Source organism: Protomyctophum parallelum (assembly GCF_964188405.1).
Source record: "Protomyctophum parallelum genome assembly, chromosome: 10".
NCBI lineage: Eukaryota > Metazoa > Chordata > Actinopteri > Myctophiformes > Myctophidae > Protomyctophum > Protomyctophum parallelum.
The window spans coordinates 30,887,233-30,903,034 of NC_139704.1; the positions used below are offsets into that span (position 1 = coordinate 30,887,233).

At 45.6% G+C, this 15,802-nt stretch overlaps 2 protein-coding genes across 4 annotated transcripts in view; both read right to left on the reverse strand.

The window, feature by feature from the left end:
* The window catches only part of mymx (myomixer), a 28,392-nt gene extending 13,075 nt beyond the window's left edge, over nucleotides 1-15,317 (reverse strand). For all 3 annotated transcript variants that reach the window (XM_083775684.1, XM_083775683.1, XM_083775682.1), the window contains exons 1-8: nucleotides 15,178-15,317; nucleotides 13,216-13,473; nucleotides 11,023-11,161; nucleotides 10,189-10,398; nucleotides 8,151-8,303; nucleotides 5,035-5,255; nucleotides 3,059-3,242; nucleotides 1,030-1,212 (exon numbers count right to left, since the gene is read on the reverse strand). In XM_083775684.1, the coding sequence (XP_083631810.1) occupies nucleotides 1,030-1,212; nucleotides 3,059-3,242; nucleotides 5,035-5,255; nucleotides 8,151-8,303; nucleotides 10,189-10,398; nucleotides 11,023-11,161; nucleotides 13,216-13,373 (1,248 nt within the window). In that variant the 5' untranslated portion in view covers nucleotides 13,374-13,473; nucleotides 15,178-15,317. The remainder of the gene's footprint in view (nucleotides 1-1,029; nucleotides 1,213-3,058; nucleotides 3,243-5,034; nucleotides 5,256-8,150; nucleotides 8,304-10,188; nucleotides 10,399-11,022; nucleotides 11,162-13,215; nucleotides 13,474-15,177) is intronic.
* Nucleotides 15,122-15,802, reverse strand: part of LOC310865787 (uncharacterized protein) — a gene marked incomplete at its 3' end in the record, with an annotated part of 35,817 nt that continues 35,136 nt past the window's right edge. The window contains exon 15 of the mRNA XM_083774996.1: nucleotides 15,122-15,358. Coding sequence (XP_083631122.1) covers nucleotides 15,122-15,358 — 237 coding nt within the window. The remainder of the gene's footprint in view (nucleotides 15,359-15,802) is intronic.

Genomic DNA, 15,802 nt, shown 5'->3' on the forward strand with positions numbered 1-15,802 from the left:
GAAGGAGGTATAGGGCCCGCACACCATTCTGTTGGTAAAGAATTACTTTATTGAGTTAAACGACAACGTTTCGATCTTGATAGATCTTCGACAGGTCAGTATTGACCTGTCGGACAGGTCTGTAACTCTGAGAGTGTACAAATGGAACCAAATGTCAGGGTACATTTGGTTCCATTTGTACACTCTCAGGGTTAAATTAACATTGATTTTACTATATAAAGTGGGGTTCCAGAGATATAGATATGCCATTAAATGGGGGGTCCGTAGACTAACGCATGTCAAACTGGGGGGTCCTTGAAATGAAACGGGTTGAGAATCACTGCTATAGAGCCGTAAAAATCTTCTCTTATGAGGAGTCTTTTCAAATGGGGGGGGGGGGGGGGGGGGGGGGTCTGTGGGGCTAATTAGTGTCAATTTGGGGGGTCCTTGGCATGAAAAGGTTTGGGAACCACTGGTCTACTATACCTGCTGTGTGTGTTGTGGCGTGCACTGCCGACCGTGCACGGCCTCTGAGTAGATGTATACCTGCTGTGTGTGTGGTGGCGTGCACTCTGAGTAGATGTATACCTGCTGTGTGTGTGGTGGCGTGCACTCTGAGTAGATGTATACCTGCTGTGTGTGTGGTGGCGTGCACTCTGAGTAGATGTATACCTGCTGTGTGTGTGGGGGCGTGCACTCTGAGTAGATGTATACCTGCTGTGTGTGTGGTGGCGTGCACTCTGAGTAGATGTATACCTGCTGTGTGTGTGGGGGCGTGCACTCTGAGTAGATGTATACCTGCTGTGTGTGTGGTGGCGTGCACTCTGAGTAGATGTATACCTGCTGTGTGTGTGGGGGCGTGCACTCTGAGTAGATGTATACCTGCTGTGTGTGTGGGGGCGTGCACTCTGAGTAGATGTATACCTGCTGTGTGTGTGGTGGCGTGCACTCTGAGTAGATGTATACCTGCTGTGTGTGTGGTGGCGTGCACTCTGAGTAGATGTATACCTGCTGTGTGTGTGGTGGCGTGCACTCTGAGTAGATGTATACCTGCTGTGTGTGTGGGGGCGTGTCGACCGTGGCCTCGGAGTAGATGTTGTCGTGGTGGTGTGAGCTGCTGCAGGGCTCCCCGGGGCCTCTCTTCACCTTGAGAAGCCACTGTTGTTTCTGAGCCCTCCAGTGCACCGAGATCCATGCCAGCATGCTCCTCAGCTCCTCCATTCGCTCTCGGACCTGCAGGAGAATGTGTGGAGAGAGAGAGAGAGCAATGTCAGGAAGGGGACGTGCAGAGAGTGCCAGGGGCTGAAATCCCGTAAAGAGGGCACTTTTGGCCGAAAATAGCTGATCTACAAGCTCACAACGCGTCGCGCTGCGGCAAATGGTAAATGGTAAATGGTGCATTTATATAGTGCCTTTATCCAAGGCGCTTTACAGAGATTGTGCATTACATTCACCCATTCACACACACATTCATACACCGATGGCAGCGGAAACCTTGCAAGGCACCAACTAGCACATCGGGAGCAATTAGGGGTTCAGTGTCTTGCTCAAGGACACTTCGACAGTAACTCTGGGGGAGCCCGGGTTCGAACTGGCAACCTTACGTTTACCATCCAGGCACTCTACCCCTGAGCCACCGCCGCCCCGCCGCGCCACCCCGCAACGCGGCGCGTTGTGAGCTTGTAGATCAGCTATTTTCGGGGCGCAAGCCAGCACTCTTTAGCTAGTGGAGATGCGGTGTAACGACATGGATTTCTAAACAAACTTGTTCAACGCAACATACTGTGTTCACGTTCAGGAGACTTCGGGGGGAAACAAACAATTCTCCTGAATGCTGCCTTCCAGTATATGGCATGGAAAGGAGAGGAGGGCATTTGCATCTCTTCCACCATGTAGTAAATGCTGCATTCGTGGTCTGGAGAGGGCAGTTGTTTTACAGACGGGTAAAAGGGTAGGGGGCTGAAGCCCCCTTTGATGTCTATGTGTGAGCATGAGAGCATGTCAGGGTTTGACTGATGATGGGGCCTGTTCTACTGCTCTGTTGGTTTACTGTAGTCCTGTTCTACTGCTCTGTTGGTTTACTGTAGTCCTGTTCTACTGCTGTGTTGGTTTACTGTAGTCCAGTGTTACTGTAGTCCTGTTCTACTGCTGTGTTGATTTACTGTAGTCCAGTGTTACTGTAGTCCTGTTCTACTGCTGTGTTGATTTACTGTAGTCCAGTGTTACTGTAGTCCTGTTCTACTGCTGTGTTGGTTTACTGTAGTCCAGTGTTACTGTAGTCCTGTTCTACTGCTGTGTTGGTTTACTGTAGTCCAGTGGTACTGTAGTCCTGTTCTACTGCTGTGTTGGTTTACTGTAGTCCAGTGTTACTGTAGTCCTGTTCTACTGCTGTGTTGGTTTACTGTAGTCCAGTGTTACTGTAGTCCTGTTCTACTGCTGTGTTGGTTTACTGTAGTCCAGTGTTACTGTAGTCCTGTTCTACTGCTGTGTTGGTTTACTGTAGTCCAGTGTTACTGTAGTCCTGTTCTACTGCTGTGTTGGTTTACTGTAGTCCAGTGGTACAGTGAATCATGTGGCAGAAGAGGTTAGGAAAGAGAGGGTGGCAGGCGGGCGGTAATCCTTTATAAATTATGTCATCTTATCGTTACTGTCGGGTTGGAAGCCTTGTATACATGTCCATTTTAGAACCTGTATTCTACGTCTAATAGATCAAAATGTAATTATTTAGTCATACATGTTTTATATAACACCTGGTATTGCTAATTTGGTCATATTACTATAGGTAAAACAAATCCCCAAAACCTGAACAAAAATATTGTCTCTGCTTTTGGGGGCGATAAATAATAAATAGTAATATGACAAATAATAAAATATAGGGCATTAATTTATGACAAAACTTTGGAGATACACCGGTATAGCAGGTGCTATTAATACTGCGTCCGAGGTAGACATCGTGTTCTTAAAAGTTGTTTTTGATTGATTGATTGATATTTTTCAAACATAATAATAATAATGTAAAATAATTGAATCCAGATCAACTTGTGAACCATATAAGTGCGTAGACGTAGAACCTTCTCACCATCTCAGCCAGGTGGTGCTCTGTGTCCAGCAGGTCTCTCCCCGCGGCCGCCAGATCCTCAAACGCCACAAACCTCTGCTCGATCTGCAGGTCCAGCTTCGCCGCGAGCGACTCCTGTCCGTCTTTCCCCAGATGCAGAGCAGTGTCGGAGAATATGCACGCGCGGGTGTCTTCTGTCCACGAGCTGGGGGACGGGGGAGGGAGGGGGAGGGAGGGGTGGTTTAGCACCGGGAGAAGAGAGTTATGAGGAGAAGATCCAATGCGTATGTATACACTAAACATGAGACTAACCAGATCCACTGACTGCGGTGCACAGACACTCATTGGTCTTGTCACACGGGCCTGACCCAGGAAACTAACACTAACCTCCTCAAAGCACAGCTACAAAAATGACATACTGTATGTCACCGTAGGGACCCCGTGGGCTCCACAGCGAGAACATCCTGTTCTTAACGCATTTTGGACTGAGGTCGATAAAAGAAAGGCTTCTTAATTCTAAAAAAAAATCTGAAAAACCCATGTTTCTATATGTCAGCGGTGCTCAACCTTTTTCATGTCAATGACCCCCAGAATTATCTATTGGGCCACGGACCCCCATCTCAAAATATGTTGTTCCAGGGACCCCCCAGAAGCCAATATTTTAGTTAAAATGTTCGCTCTGAAATATATATTCGTAGATTTGTGCCGCATTTTTACGATTTTTTGTAGATCTGCTATTTTTCAATAGCTAAATTAGAACATAATGTTTAAACCACTAAAAGGGGTTCCCGGCCAAAATGGGTTATTACATCACTGGTTCCCAAAGTTGTTCAGGTCGAGACCCAAAAGAGAGATTATAGATTTTGCCCAGGACCTGTGAAAATATCAGATCTACAAAACGCATGGCTATTTTCACTATACTTCTTGATTATTATTTCCTGTTTTATTCATGGATTATTTTTGTTTTGTTTGTTTGTTTTAAAATGTATACAATTATAAAAAAAATGTTTTATTAAAAAAAAAAAAAAAAAATCTTTTGATATATTTTTAAATATTGGAAAAATCGAATGGGATTTTTACTCGAGTCGCGACCCATAAAACATTTGCATGGTCTGTGACCCACAAATTGAGTCCCGACCCAGTGTTTAAGTGGGAAACTTTACATGTTGGGCAGTTCTATGGACGTGGTAGTGGGCTTATGCAACCAAGAGGGGGCTGGGGGGGTCATGCGACCCGGAAAACAATTCCCTGTTCATTTTCCTCATAGACTTTTCAAAAAGTATTTATTTAAAGACGTTTACGCCGCGGACAAAGCCAACTCGAGTTGTGACAAATCATGACAATAAACACAATGTTTTGGGCTGATCAAATCATTTCTAAGAAGAAAAACAAAACATTTTTTCTAATTATTTGATCGGACCAAAACATTGTGTTTATTGTCATGATTTGTCACAACTCGAGTTGGCTTTGTCCGCGGCGTAAACATCTTTAAATAAACACTTTTTTTTAAAGTCTAAGATGAAAATGAACGGGGAATTCTTTTCCGGGGTCTCTCGAGGGGGCGGGACTGCGACGCTATATAGTCTGTCGAAACTAAAGCCTTCATGTGCAACTCTCTTTTACAAGTGACAGACATACAATGCTCATAAATACAGTACCCACTACCGAAGAAGCTTAAAGGGAGAACAGGAACGTTTAGTAACGCGACTAATAAATAAAAACTAAGCAACGGAAATTGCTAGTAGACTAAAAAGCAAGCAGACATTTGCTATACGTCAAAGCAGGAGCAGTGTATGGGAAGTGTGCCCATGATGGCAATCCTTTTAAAGCTCACCAGGGGAATCACAGCAGCCAGTTTGAGTCTGGTCTGTAGGTCATTCCAAGACCATAGGGTCCGAAATAAGCAAGGCTTTTTTTTCCAGCCTCAGATTTTGTTGGGGGCACGACGTAGCGTAACCAAGCATTTGATCTGAGGTTGAGAGAGTTTCTATCCTTACATCATGGCGAGGTATCTCCTGAAGAAGTCCTGCAGCTGAAGGAACTCCCGCAGCCTCCCTCTGTTCTCCACCATGCTCCTGCCGTGGCCCTCCGTCCAGCCTGGCAGCGTGGCCCGTATCTTTGCCCCCAGAGCGCTCAGCCTCTCTGGGCACAGCGCCTCCAGGCGGGAGGCCAGGCGCTCCGTCTCCTTCACCTCCTCGGCCATGGCCTCGTAGTCCATCTGAGGGAGAACCGTCACCATGACACTGGTATAAAGTAACTAACCATCACCATGACGCTGGTGTAAAGTAACTAACCATCACCATTACGCTGGTGTAAAGCAGGGTTGTTTTCGTCGACTAAAAACTAAGACGAAAAATGTTCGTCGACTACCCTTTTTCACTGACAAAAACTAAATAGAAACTAACTAATTAAGCTACGATGACTAAATATACTGACGATTTCATCAACAAATAAAAACTAGACTAAAATGTCAGGAAGGGACTAGTGGACAAGAGTATAAGTCATTTTACACTTTGTTGCATGCTGAAAATAGCCGACCTACAAGCGTTGCGACGCGTTGTGAGCTTGTATAGGTTGGCTAAGTGCCGGCTAAGGTAAAATGTGGCTAAGTGTAAACTCAGTCATTACGACGGCATCAAGGCCCGCCAAAAAAAAACATTTTCGTCGACTACAGTAAATTAACATTTAGTCGACTAAAATTAGACTAACACTAAAATATTCCAGGTGACTAAAATTAAATTAAAACTATTCAAAAGACTATGACTAAAACTAAAATCAAATGTTGCTGCCAAAAACAACACTGGTGTAAAGTAAATGGTAAATGGTGCATTTATATAGCGCCTTTATCCAAGGCGCTTTACATAGATTGTGCATTACATTCACCCATTCACACACACATTCATACACCTTTACATATATTGTGCATTACATTCACCCATTCACACACACATTCACACACCTTTACATAGATTGTGCATTACATTCACCCATTCACACACCCATTCACACACCGATGGCGGCGGAAACCATGCAAGGCACCAACCAGCACATCAGGAGCAATTAGGGGTTCAGAGTCTCAAGGACACTTGGACACTAACTCTGGGGGAGCCCGGGTTCGAACTGGCAACCTTACGGTTACCATCCAGCCACTCTACCCCTGAGCCACTGCAGAGTATTTTACTAGTATTAAAACGTCAGTACTTTTACTTCTACTCCACTACACGTCAGAGGCAAATATTTTACTTTTACTCCACTACAATTATTTGAAAACTTTAGTTACTATAGTTCTTTTTTTTATTATTATTTTAGAAAATAGCCGATCTACAAGCTCACAATGCGTCACATTGTGAGCTTGTAGATCTGCTATTTGAAAACTTGTGAAATGGGACATTCTGCACAGTAAAGTACTTTTTGTACTTTAAGTACATTTTGATACGAATACGTTTGTACTTTTAATCAAGTAAATGTTGTATTCCGGACAAGTATTTCTATATTTGCAGTATTGTACACTTTTTCCACCTCTGCAAAATATGAACCTATCATCTCGTCATCCCAGGGAATGGGATCAGTCAAATATAGGATCCCTAAACCATGAGTTCATCCCCGCCGCTTTATCCCATATTGGGTGGGAACCCCTTTTGGTGTTTTATGTTATACTTTAGCTATTGAAAAATAGCAGATCTACAAGCTCGTAGTGCGGCACCGAGTGCTGCGCTACGAGCTTGTAGGTCTGCTATTTTTTTTTTAAATCATGAAAATGTGGCGCAAATCTTTGAATATATTATTTCAGAGCGAACGTTTTTAAACTCATATCTTTGCTTCTGGGGAATGAAATATTGAGAACCACTGACAGAGAAGACATTTGTAGAATCGAGCTCAGGTCTAAATGGGTTAAGCGTAATGTTCAATGTAGACCCCCATATGGTCTGCATATGGCCCGGGAATCTATAGCCAGCAAGCAATCTTGGCTGTTTCTTTCTCTCTCTCTCTCTCTCTCTTCCATTTGACGAGGCAGTAATTAATAGCGTTAAGCAAAAAGTGTCTCAATGGGAGCGATGCTTTATAATGTTTCTCAGCTACGGTTAGCCTCGGGAACACAGAGTAGCGGTCCGGATGCCTGTCCTCTGACGACACACTTATTTCAGAACGGGGAGATTAGGTCATTTCTGTTCTTCAATGGTATCGCGGCCAGACAGCTGTGTGTGTGTGCGTGTGTGCGTGCGATAAACACAACGCTGCCCAAAGATGACTCACACAACTCCTCTAAGCCCCTAAACTATAGAGACATATACAACACACACACACACACCCCACCGAATAGGACCTTTGTAATGCACGCACGCACTCACACACGCAGTTAACACTCACAGTGAGCAGTGACTCACACACACATAAACAAATATCCTTGGTGAATAATAAACATTTGCACGCTGTGTGTGTGTGTGTCCGTGTGCGTGTGTGTGTGCGTGTGCACTGTGCACGGTGCACAGTTTATATCATAAATTAAACAGCGCACAAAGCCGGGGTCTGGCCCGGGCCCTCTCCATCCTCGCTGTGGATGTGAGAAAATTTGGCACAACAGGAAACAGACTGTGGAACAATGTGTTAGAGGAGAGACCACAGGGGGGGGAGGCTTCCCCTAACCCATTCTGACCTGAGATCAGATTTAAAAAAATGTCTTCTACATCCTGATAGTTTTCTGAAAAAGCTATGTTTCTATGTCAGTCGTTCTTCGATTTTTCAAAAAATAGCAGACCTACAAGCTCGTAGCGCGCCACTCGGTGGTGTGCTATGAGCTTGTAGATCTGCTATTTGTCAATAGCTAAAGCATAACATAATGCTAACACCAAAAGGGGTTCCCGCCAAAAATGGGCTAACACCAGGGGGCTTCGGCCCACAAACACGGCGGAAAATACGGCATCGTATTAACACCGCTGTGTGTATCGCTTAAATGTTTATATATATACGGCATTGTTGTGATCACACTGTGATGTGGCTGCCATCATGTGGACTTTTCCTCAGCCCTCCCTCCCTCCTTACCTCCCTCCCCTCCCCTCCCCTCCCTCCCCTCACATCCCCCCCCCCCCCCCCCCTCCTCCCTCCCTCCCCTCACCTCCAGGCGGTCCTGCCGCTCCTGCAGGTCTCTGAGGCCGTAGCGGTCCGGTTCACACTTGACGGCCATGTCCGTCTCCCTCTCCAGGATGTCGGCGCTCAGCGCCTTGCTGCGGAGCGCGCTCTCCTCCACGCGCGCCGCCAGGCTGGTGTGCTGCGTTGATTGGGCCACAGGAGCAGAGTCATGAGACAGGGGACAGACAGAGGACAGACAGGGGACAGACAGGGGACAGACGGGACAGGGGCAGAGTCATGAGACAGGGGACAGACGGGGGACAGGAGCAGAGTCATGAGACATGAGGGGACATGCAGAGAGTGTTAGAGAGAGGCAGGACAGGGCTGAAATCCCGTAAACGCTAGGGCACTTTTGGACAAAAAAACAATAGCGAAAACAGCAGATCTACAAGCTCACAACGCGTCCCGCTGCGACACGTTGAGAGCTTGTAGATCAGCTATTATCCGAGCGCAACTCAGCCAGAGGCGTATCTATACGATAAGGTGAGGGCAGGTGTCCGCCTGTCCAAATCCATTTCTGGTCTGGGCAAAATCCACACCAATAAACCCAGCGCTCTTTAAGCTAGTGGAGATACGGTGTAATGACATGGATTTCTAAACAAAGTTCAGGAGACTTCGGGGGAAAAAAAGCAATTCTCCTGAATTGAGGGCTTGTACAGTACAGTACAGTACAGTACAAGTACAGCACCACTCACTTAAGACGGGTCTGATTTTAATACTTGTCACTGGTTCTCCTCTACATGGACAAGCATCTTCATGGATATTTTGACATGCATATGTCTCTTTTAGCCCAAAAATAAATCAAATAAAAATACAAATAAAAACACCACATATTGTATAGGGAGTGGTGGCTCATTTGGGGTCTATTAAAGCCAGCATGCAGCCACAGACAAAAGAAAAGCAGATGTTGGTGTGTGCAGCCATGGGCCAGCCAGCTGTTCATGACAAAAAGGAGGAACTTAATGTATTGGAATCTTGGACGTGCTGAACTTCATGTAAGATCATTGTAACGAAACCTTATACTGACATCTATCTATTGGATGAACTTTGGGTCTTTGTGGTCGGTTACATCACTGGTTCCCAAACCTTTTTTATGTCAAGGACCCCCAAAATGACCCTAATTAGCCCGCGGACCACCATCTGAAAAGATATGCCAGAGAGACACCCCCAGAAGAGAAGATTTTTACGGCTTTAACAGTGATTTTCAACCAGTTTAATTTCAAAAGACCCCCAGTTTTACATGCATTTAGGCTACAGACCCCCATTTAATGGAATTTCTATCTCTGGGACCCCAATTTATATTGTAAAATCAATGTTAATTTAATTCTGAGAACCAATTTGGTTCCATTTGTACACTCTGAGTTACAGAACCAAAATGGTTCCTTTGGTTCCAAACTGTCATTTAGCTGGGTACCCCCTGGAACTCCCTCAAGGACCCCTGGTCCCTCAAGGACCCCTGGTCCTTGACATGAAAATGTTTGAGAACGACTGACATAGAAACATGGGGTTTTTCAGAAAACTGTCATGATTTAGAAGACATTTGTAGAATCTTTTCTCTAAGTCTAAATGGTATCATAAATGTGTGTGGCGTACCTTGCTCAGTAGTTGGTGAATGGCCAGGTCGTGTGTAGTGTGTGGTGTGTAGTGTGTAGTGTGTGGTGTGTGGTGTGTAGTGTAGTGTAGTGTAGTGTAGTGTGTAGTGTACCTTGCTCAGTAGTTGGTGAATGGCCAGGTCGTGTGTAGTGTGTAGTGTGTAGTGTGTGGTGTGTGGTGTGTGGTGTGTAGTGTAGTGTAGTGTAGTGTGTAGTGTACCTTGCTCAGTAGTTGGTGGATGGCCAGGTCGTGTAGTGTGTAGTGTGTAGTGTGTAGTGTGTGGTGTGTATTGTACCTGTCTCAGTAGTTGGTGGATGGCCAGGTCGTGTAGTGTATAGTGTATAGTGTGTAGTGTACCTGTCTCAGTAGTTGGTGGATGGCCAGGTCTTGTAGTGTGTAGTGGGTAGTGGGTGGTGTGTAGTGTAGTGTACCTGTCTCAGTAGTTGGTGGATGGCCAGGTCGTGGCTCTGCGAGCGGCCTCTCTCTCTCACCGTGTCGTTGAGCATCTCCACGGCCTCCCGCAGCTCCTCCACAGGGGGGTCTCCCATGCTCTCCATCAGGGGCTCGCCACCCCCATCCCCACCGCCACTACTGGGGAGTCCCAGCAAGGTGGGGGTCGAGGTGATGTCACTGTGGAGAGGCTGTAACACACACACACACACGAAATTCGTTAAGAAATAGCCTGACACTCAGCCCGAAGTTTCATTTTGTTTCACTCCATTATTCGGCCTCAGTGCAGCCGTTCTCTGAGACGGGGCAAAGTGTTGAGACTCTTTGGCGATGGGTTCATTCACACCAGATCATCCCCATCCCCATTGAGCCGGTTAGAACCCTGCCCTCGACAGTGTCAGCAGAACCCTGATCGTGGATAGCGATTCAGGGGCTGGAGTCCAGTTAAGAAAGCAATTTTGACCAAGAAACAAAGTCTTCTTTTACAGCAAAACTCCCCGTCAAAAACTTGAATACAGCGTACCTTGCTCAAGGACATTCCAATGTTGGCTGCAAAGTGAAGTTGATTTATACTTCATTGTGTGCCTGCCTGTGTCATGGAGCCAAAACAGCTGATCTACAAGCTCACGATTACATCCCAAAGCAAGAAGATGGGACACATCTCACCTGTCCCATGGGCTGTACTCAGTGTTGTTTTCGTCGACTAAAACTATGGCGTTAAATGTCCGTCGTCTACCTTTTTTCACAGAGGGAAACTAAAAACGTAAAAGCTATGAGGACTAAAACTGAGACTAATTATACTCTAAACATCTCACCTGTCCCAGGCTGAACTGACACCCGCTGCTGAACTCCTGGCTCTCCTCCAGCTCCACGCGCTCCAGGAACTCGGTGAGCATGCGTGTGTCCTGCAGCTTGGAGCTCTGCTGGGTCAGAGCACTCTGGACACTGTGGTACCTGCGTGGGGGAAACGGTGGGGACGTTAATAACCAACCCTGCAGCGCAAAGGCGGGGACGTTAATAACCAACCCTGGAGCGCAACGGCGGGGACGTTAATAACCAACTCTGCAGCGCAACGGTGGGGACGTTAATAACCAACCCTGCAGCGCAACGGTGGGGACGTTAATAACCAACCCTGCAGCGCAACGGTGGGGACGTTAATAACCAACTCTGCAGCGCAACCTCAAATGTTTTTCTGTAACCAGGAACACAGGCCCGCGCTTCCTTCAACGGAACCACATCACAGCAACTATTAAGGGCACAGTTTGTCACGCAAGAGTGTCGCTCCTCTAAAGCAATTCATAACATCATAATGTCTTGTAAATATACACTGCGGGTCATGAAAGAACCCTGCATGGCCACCCAGGGTTTATGTTATATTAGAGTTTGCAAATGGAGCGACGTTTTCTTTTTTCTTTACACAACAAATGAGCCTTGAGCCACTCGTGTGCCGGGTTCAATAGTCAGGTCATCCCCAAGTGTCTCACAGCTGCTGAGAGAGAGAGAGAGAGAGAGAGAGAGAGAGAGAGAGCTCCTCGTACCTGCATCCACACATCCGTCACTAACCTCATCCCAACACAAACCTCGCCCTGGAAACACTTAACCGGAGCTCTTTCCTTTTTATTTATTTTCTTTGGTTAGCTAGGTGTCCTTTACAGAGTCTGCTCTTGTGTTTATAGACATTTAGGTGCGTCCAATAAACCCAACCGGCATTGCCACGCGCCAACTCGCCCTCCTCCCAGAGGCAACCAGAGCCTCGCCAAGGGGGCACGGGCATCGACTTGGAAAACATGGGCATGAGTGATTCTGACATACACTGACAACCCGCGGGTGAAGTGTAATGTCACGATACGTCTCAAATGAGTCAACGTTTGCCTCGCTATGAATGAGCACATGGGGGAATTATATTCTGCCCCAAGTAAAAGAAATAAATACGTTTACAAATCGAGTGCTAGTATGAATGAATACGATATTAGTTCGTGGTTCGTGCACTTTATGAAGTGAAATTGTTTTTCTTTGAATAAATATAACCTTTGGGTTTTATGAATAACTCTCTTCCACGTTTGATTCTGTACACGGTGTATCATACATTAATGGCAGACATAACTCTGTAGTCACTTGGAAACACTGACAAAATGCGTGCTTTATTTCCTGACCACAGCGAACACCCAGACCACAGGGTAGGGTCTCCAACGTTCACATCCATAACATGAATCTCCTGTGACTGCGACTTCCCCCGAAAACCCCTTTGCAATGGTGGAAAATATTGTACGTGCATGCATTTATTCACTGTACTTGAGTACAATTCCAATGTACTTTTTATATACTCCACTACATTTCTTTGACAGCTTTGGTTACTAATTATTTTGCAGATTTAGATTATCTAGATTTAGATATTAGAATATATAATTGATCAAATTATTAACCACATTTTTTATAAATTATTCGAAAATTGTAGAATAGTACGCTATTTTGAAATTGTGAAGCATAAAATAGGCCATAAGTGGTTCATAATAACAGTCCAATGATGGTAATAATGGTTCTGAAATGGGCATTCTGCATGTGTACATTAACTTTAACTTTTGCTAGTATAAGTCTATTTTGATACTAAGTAGGCAAGTAAGTATGTAAGCAACTAAAGCAAGTACGTATAGGTAAGATCTTCAACGCAGGACTTCTACTTGCAACAAAGTATATTAACGCTGTCGTCATTTTGGACGGGAACCCCTTTTGGTGTTTTAACTAAGCATTATGTTATACTTTAGCTATTGAAAAATAGCAGATCTACAAGCTCATAGCGTGCCACCGAGTGGCGCGCTACGAGCTTGTAGGTCTGCTATTTTTGAAAAATCGTGAAAATGCGGTGCAAATCTTTTAACATATATTCTTTCAGAATACTTATTTTTTATTTCAATTTTTTTACGTCAGGCCTAAATGGGTTAATTGCTCCTTTTACATTTTAAAATGTCAATACTTCTTCACTGGAACTAACCCTGACCCTAACCACTCACTTCCTCTGGACCTGGTCCATGCGGGCGGGCAGGCCCTCTGCGTGGGGCCCCGTCTGGCCCCGGAGCCTGTCCACCTCCTGCCGGAGCGCGCTGAGCTCCGGGCTGCGCGCCGACACCTCTCGCTGCAGCAGACGGCTCTCCCTCTCGGCCCTGCTCATGGTGTCGGGGTCCCCCCGCTAAGGAGGACTCTCGCATGGACAGCTCCACGGACTCCAGCCAGGCCTCCAGGCTGCCCAGAGCCTGCAGCACTTTTACAGCCTGGATAGGGAGAGAGAGAGAGAGACATATTATATTATAATACAACCAGTGTTGCTTTTATGGCAGCAAATTTAGATTTAGTTTTTAGTCATATAGTCTCTGGAATAGTTTTCACTTAGTTGTAGTCACATTTTAGTCACCTGGAATGTTTCAGTGTTAAGTCTAGTTTTAGTCGACTACATATAAGATTTTAGTCGACTAAATCTACAGTTGATTTAGTCGACTAAAATGTATTTTGGCGGGCCTTGATGCTGTCATAATAGCTGTGGAAAAAGGTAGTTGACGAACATTTTTCGTCTTAGTTTGGCGTCATTGTTGTAGTTTTCGGTGGTTAGTGAAACCCGCGGCGTGACGTCATTGTTGTAGTTTTCGGTGGTTAGTGAAACCCGCGGCGTGACGTCATTGTTGTAGTTTTCAGTGGTTAGTGAAACCCGCGGCGTGACGTCATTGTTGTAGTTTTTGGTGGTTAGTGAAACCCGCGGCGTGACGTCATTGTTGTAGTTTTTGGTGGTTAGTGAAACCCGCGGCGTGACGTCATTGTTGTAGTTTTCGGTGGTTAGTGAAACCCGCGGCGTGACGTCATTGTTGTAGTTTTCGGTGGTTAGTGAAACCCGCGGCGTGACGTCATTGTTGTAGTTTTTGGTGGTTAGTGAAACCCGCGGCGTGACGTCATTGTTGTAGTTTTCTGTGGTTAGTGAAACCCGCGGCGTGACGTCATTGTTGTAGTTTTTGGTGGTTAGTGAAACCCGCGGCGTGACGTCATTGTTGTAGTTTTCGGTGGTCACATCATCACCGAGTATGAAATGAATAGGCCTTCACATCGCACCACATTTTAGACTCTAAATCACTCACTGAGTAAAAGACAAAAGAGAAAGGCTGTTCATGAAGTTAAGTACGAAAAGTCCAATGAAGCACAAATTGGCAAGTTAAACACACTGAATACTCTGGAGGTAGACCCTGACCTGAATAACTTCTGTTCCAATAAAACACTTACTTATTCCCAGACTTAAATTTGGGGGGAATTTGCAGTCTCTTTCCATCCCATAATTAAATGATATGGCTGAGCAATTTATATGCTTTGGATCAACCATTTTTAAAGATAGGTCTACCTTACAGGCTTTGCCAATTAAGGTGGTAAAAAGCAAAGTAATTGAGCTCCTAAACTGGGAGTGTATATAGCTCAGGCCCCGAGCCACTATAACACCTTCAAATGAGGAATACCAGTCTAAGATTATCCGTCACACACCCATGAATTACTCAATTACACTCCAGCTTAACCCATTTTGGGCGGGAACCCCTTTTGGTGTTTTAAACATTATGTTATAATTTAGCTATTGAAAAATAGCAGATCTACAAGGCGCGCTACGAGCTTGTAGGTCTGCTATTTTTGAAAAGTTGTGAAAATGTGGCGCAAATCTTTGAATGTATATTCTTTCAGAGTGAGGGTTTTGAACTCAAATCTTTGCTTGGTACAACATATTTTCAGATGGGGGTCGGTGGCCAATTTCATATATTTTTAGGGGTCCTTGACATGAAAATGTTTGAGAATGGCTGACACATAGAAACAACATAGGGTTTTTCAGAAAACTGTCATTTGTAGAATCGTTCCCAGGTCAAAATGCGTTAAGAAATAAAGCAATTTACCTCATTATGACTTATGAGAAAAACTCCTATTCTGGGAAACTATGAGCCGGAGGACCTTACCCTGAAACCCAGCTCCTCTGAAGCCTGCAGAAAAACAGCATTCCTTTGGTGCCTGCGACGCAACTCTTCCCACAGGAGCTCCAGTTGGCCGAGGAACTCCTGGATCTTGGCGCTGCCGGGGTGCTGTGCTCGGATCAACCCACGGCCCTCCTGGGGGACAGAGAGAGAGGGTGCAGAAGGGCTGAGAACATGAGCCATGACTGAGAACTGATGGAATACATCATCTTTTCAACCAGTGGTCCAACCGGGGACCACTGTTGTTTTTGGCAGCATTTATTTCATTTATTTTTCTATCCCACGATTTTGCAACCCAGCTTTTTTTCACCCAGTGCCAATGAATTATGTAATGTAATCCTCTGCCAACCTGGGGGGGGGGGGGGCAGCGGACTGACCTCATGCTTCCTTCTATGCATGAGGAGTCACGCTATTCCGACCAGTTCCTTTCCCCTCCATCAGGCGCCCCGGCTGGCCAGGGGGAGGCAGTTTTAGAGACCAGGATTACTGCATGTGTTTTGTGAGGGTATCTACCCTAGGGGACACGAGGAGAACATGCAAACTCCACACAGAAACGCCCTTTCGACCCACAACGGGTATATTGGCAGTTCAAGTGGATATAGCTGAATGG